Source organism: Micromys minutus, assembly GCF_963924665.1.
Source record: "Micromys minutus genome assembly, chromosome: 11".
Lineage (NCBI taxonomy): Eukaryota > Metazoa > Chordata > Mammalia > Rodentia > Muridae > Micromys > Micromys minutus.
Genome location: NC_137980.1, coordinates 43,110,492 through 43,115,491, shown reverse-complemented (window position 1 = coordinate 43,115,491; position 5,000 = coordinate 43,110,492). Strand labels below are relative to the sequence as shown.

Below are 5,000 nucleotides of genomic sequence, written 5' to 3'. Positions count from 1 at the left end.
CTGTGGGGGGTTTGGGTCCTGAAGATAGGACCTGGGGTATCTTCCCAATACACACCACCTGACCAGGTTTATACTAATAAAACCTTAGATTTCAGAGCCTACAGCCTCATCCATTCTGATTCTAGATCCAAGTTGCAGGATGGGAAAACTGAGCCAGAGACAATAGGAACCTCATTTTCTACTTTTCCATGTGTTCCCTATCGAGAGCCACTAAAAACCTCCCAATCCGTACCTTCACTGTCCCAAAACTTTTCTGCTCAGCCTCTCCAATACTCACTATTTTAGCATCTATACATGATTTTCTAAGGGGTTTTCATTTGTTTCCTCCATTTTTTTTTTATAGCTCTAACTGCTCTCAAACAAACAAAAAAAAAATGGATGTGTCTGATATCACCATTGTGATATCCATTGGTGTCACACCTAGCAAAAGCACAGAGATTTTGGAGATACAAATGCCAAGTCCTGCCTGGCCATGTTTAAGGACAGTGTGATATGGTTCTTGCTCCTGGAGCAAAGGCTGCAGGGTGGGGCCTCCACAAGCTTCAGGGAGTGTAAGTCTCATTTGTATAATAATGTCCTTTCTTCAGAGGTTAACAGTGACAATCAAAGGTGAAGGTGGGGCTGATGTGGTAGCAAAATGGTAAATGTTGTGACCTTCAGGACAGCCCTGAAGGCTATGATAATGAACTCTGAAAATATGAGTTCAAATATATATATACTTTCTCAACTATGCAAAACATAAGGATGCTATATGAATTGTATAAGGAGCTTCGCAGGTCTAAAGGGACAGAGACAGCTGCACTATGAGCCAGCCTCTCAAAAAGATAATAAAGGAGACAAAGAGATTTAGGGAGTTGTGATTGCAGAGCAAGATCCCACGTTTATGTGTACAAAGGCAGGCAAATTCCTGAGTTCAAGGTCAGCCTGGGACCGAGAGAGTTTAGGTCCAGGTTCAGGCACGGTAGGAACGTTAACTTCAGGGTGAAGTCCCACCCAGCTGCCTTACTGCTTGTGCTTAACAAACACAGGCAGAATTCTGAATTCATTTGCAATGTTAAAAAAAAAAAAGTGCTTACTCTCTCCTAAGAATCAAGGAGCTAAATCATAAAAAACGATAATCTTTGGGATAATCAAAAGAGAACCTAGAGTAAATGCCTATATTGATATGCAAATAAAAGACTGGGCTTGTGATCTGTGAGAGAGGAGCCATGTGGAAGCTTAGAGAAATGCAAGACAAAGCTGTCTCCAGCAGAACACCATCAGCCTAGACCTGCCATTGACTTCAAGTGGTTTGTTTGACTTCTTCCAGAAACCCCTTTTTTCAGAACCCTTCTTTAAGCCCAAGCTGGTCCTTGGCATATTGGCTCAAAGGGAAAGTTGGTGTTAGTAGTTCTTCTAAGTTATTCAGACTGAGCTGGTCTGATGGAAAACTGTTCCCTGGTGCTCTGCCGGATGTAGATGAGTCTTTGATCTCTTTCCATGTACTGAGTATTGCTTTCAGAGATGCAGAGGGGGTTTGAAGGGACACCCATTGGAAGCATCCAACACAATCTAGCTTGGATGTCTCTGCTTATAGATAGCTCTAATTTTTACACGTGTGTGTGTGTGTGTGTGTGTGTGTATGTGTGTGTGTGTTGTGTCTGCATGTGTGTGGTGTATGCATGTGAGTATAGGCATGCATGTACCATGACACACATGTGGAGGCCAGAGGATAACTTTTGATAGTCAGTTCTCTCCACTGAACATTCTAGAGATCAGGCTCAAGTTGTTGGTCTCTGGAAGCTGATTTTGAAAATTCGGCTCTGACAGAGATGCCAGGGCAGAACATTCCCATTTCCACACTGTGGCATCCATATTTACCCCTGAGGCTTCCAAGAACATGCAGAAACACCACAGTCCCGTGGACGGATGCAGTGAGGAGGAGGATCCAGAGCTTCATGGCAGTCTGTGCATTCACAGGAGGACAATCTTCACCCACTGCTACTAGAAGCAGAAGAAAAATAAAGATGAATTGGGAAGGAGAAGGTCACACTACGAGCTTGGTTACTCCTTGTCCTGGCCTCCCTGTCCCTCCCCTCCTCCCTAATGTTTATCAGTTCTCACCAGTCATGTTTTATCTCAAGCTGGTTCCTGTCTCAGAAAACACGACCCTCTCTGTTTGAAATCACTTCTTTTTAGAATACACTCCCTATTCTAAGAAAAAACAACAAACCCTTAGACTATAGAGTTTTAAAAATATATAAGAAAAGAGGAAACAGACCTATCAATAATTTCTCTATCTGATAAAGACCGCCAACCAGAATGTGTGTACACTTTTACACTGTTCTCATCATTTTATGAAATTAGAAAATCAAGTATCCTGATGTTGTACTTAAAAACATTTGTAACATGTCAAGGCTCAATAATGTGTGGGAGGGTACAAAAGCAGAAATATTTTTGTTTTTATAAATATACCACTGCACTGTTTCAGTCACTTTTGCTTGTCTTTCCTGAGGATGCCACTGTGTTAGCGACCACAGACCCTTAACCCTGTGTTTGTTTCAGGAACTCCCACGTGTGTTTTCTAAAGATGCCATGTGCATTGTGAAGTTTACTCACTCTAGCGCTCTGCTCTACCATTTCTTTCTTGCTCGGTTAGCATCTTGGTGCCGTGCTAATGAGGGCGCCTCTCTGGGCAATGTATAGAAGGCAGATCTGGCTGAACTGTACTCACAACTGAACAGAAGCAACTATTATCAGCTGTGTAAGAGTGTTCATCAGATACAGGAGACTGTTTGAATTCACTGGATCAAAGCAAACCGTCAGTTTTCAGTGATTTCAGAGCTCAGTAGCCACGTGTAAGTTAGAGCCATTGTACGAACAGTTCACAGGACACAACCATAATCAAAAAAAAAAAAAAAAAAAAGTGGCTGACCAATTCTTATCGACATGCATCTACCAAAAAGTCTCTGCAGAAAAGCAAATGTTATGCCAGAGATCATTAAAAAGTGAAGTTTCGGGGCTGAAGGTGAAAGATGACTCAGGGGTTAAGAACACATACTTCTCTTCCAGAGGACCTGAGTGAAATTCCCAGTATCCATGTGAAGTGGTTCACAACCTCCTATAGCTCCAGCTCCAGGAGATATGACGCCCTCTCTGGTTTGAGGGACCTGAATTCATATGCATAAACTCCTCCCACACTCATATACATTTAATCAGGAAATAAAACAAAAGTGCTTGGAAGAATAAAACTAAAATTGCCCCAGGCCTGTGTACATACACACACACACATACACACACACAGTCATGTACACATACACTCAGAAGTTATAAACAATCATGCTTGTCAGCTTCAACTCTTTTTCAGTGCATGTATGGATATTTTACCTGCATATATGTCTGATAATTGGAGAGGCCAAAAGACAGTATTGGATCCCCTAGTACTAGAGCCATAAACAGTTCTGAGGCACCATGTGGGTGCTGGGAATCATAGCTGATTCTTCTGGGAAAGTAGCAATACTCTTAACTGCTGAGCCATCTCTCCAGCCCCGTCCAACTTCTACTCTAAGTGGCTTGTGTCTGCTCTCCAAGCTTCTCCCTTCAGAACCCACAGCACACACTGTCTAGCCTCAGTGTGGCCAGATAATGGAAATGGTGATTTTGAGACTCTAGGTACCACTTGGCAGCATTCACACTGAAAACAGCTTTGTTGGTGAGGCTTCAGGCCAAGGGAGAGCTACCATAAGTATAGTAGACCTCCAGAAATCTCACAGGTAAGTTACTTCCAGCTAACAGACGAGTTACATCTAACAGTGGCAGGTTTTCCATTCGTTGAGGATCTGGGGGGTAGGAGTGGGGGACAGGTCTTCTGATCCTGTGAAACCACCACCACATGGCAAGGCAGGTATACAATATGCTCCATCATCTGCTTGCAGGCTCGGGTGTGAGGCATGAGCTTAGATTGGGTGTGGACTCCTGGCTCTTCCTCCGGCATACAGGGCAAAGAGAATGCATACAGTGATACAACCTACCGAAAGCCACGGTTTCTTTGAAGTGGCTTATTTGTATTAAAATATTATTCTAGTCCAGAGTTATGAACTGTTCATTTAAAGACCTTATTCTTTTTTTCTCCTTTATTTTTTAATATTTATTTTTATTTTATTTATATGTGTGGTGTTTACATTCACGCAGGCACCTACAAAGAGCACAGGGGGCAGGGGATCCCCTGAGCTGCTCGGTGTAGGTGCTGGGAAGCCATCTCCAGTTCTCTGACCTGCTGCGCCATCTCTTCACCTCTGCTCTACCCTTCACCTACCCTTTAACGATTCCATAACTGTGCACCATGCATCTCAGTCACACCCACCGCCCAACCCCACCCCTACCCCCTTGACCTCCCACTTTCATTACCTCTCCTTCTCTGGGGTGGGGGGGAAACTCCTGACGGCTATTGGTGTTGCATGCTGGAGTGCTGACTGGCATTGTTGGCTAGCCCTTGAGTGGGCAGCCGTGACTGCAGCAAACTCCTGAGCTTCACGGCCATGGGCTACGCTGTGTCCAGAAGATAATGTCTCGCCGCACTCTTTCCCATCCTCCAGAGCTTACCATGCACCAACCCTCTCCTCTACAGTGTGGAGCTGGGGTGTTAGTATAGATGCCCCATTTGGAGCTAAGCACTCACCAATCGCTTCTTCCCAGCTCTTTGACCAGCTATGAGTGTCTGCCGTAACCACTATAGAAGTTTCTCTGGCCAATGTTGAAAGTACAAATCTAAGGCCTCATCCTTTAAAAGAAGAAATGTATCTGTTTTTATTTCTACTTTACGTGTATGTGCTGCATGGATGTGTGGAGATGATGCTCCTGATGGTTGTGAGCCATACAACGCAGGGGCTTGGAACAGAATTCCAGTCCTCTAAATAAAATTCATGCCTCACATTCCCTTGTCTACAGGTGCTTTGTGAGACAGACTGACATCTCTTTTGTCCTGATTTGGAATAAGAGCACAAAGGAACAGATAAAACGGA

General features: G+C 43.9%; 1 protein-coding gene across 1 annotated transcript in view; it reads right to left on the bottom strand.

Moving 5' to 3' along the window:
- The window catches only part of WFDC9 (WAP four-disulfide core domain 9), a gene marked incomplete at both ends in the record, with an annotated part of 2,978 nt that extends 1,039 nt beyond the window's left edge, over positions 1 to 1,939 (bottom strand). Inside the window, one exon of the mRNA XM_080925049.1 lies at positions 1,861 to 1,939. Within this exon, the coding sequence (XP_080781175.1) occupies positions 1,861 to 1,939 (79 nt within the window). The remainder of the gene's footprint in view (positions 1 to 1,860) is intronic.
- Between the last annotated feature and the right edge of the window lie 3,061 nt (positions 1,940 to 5,000).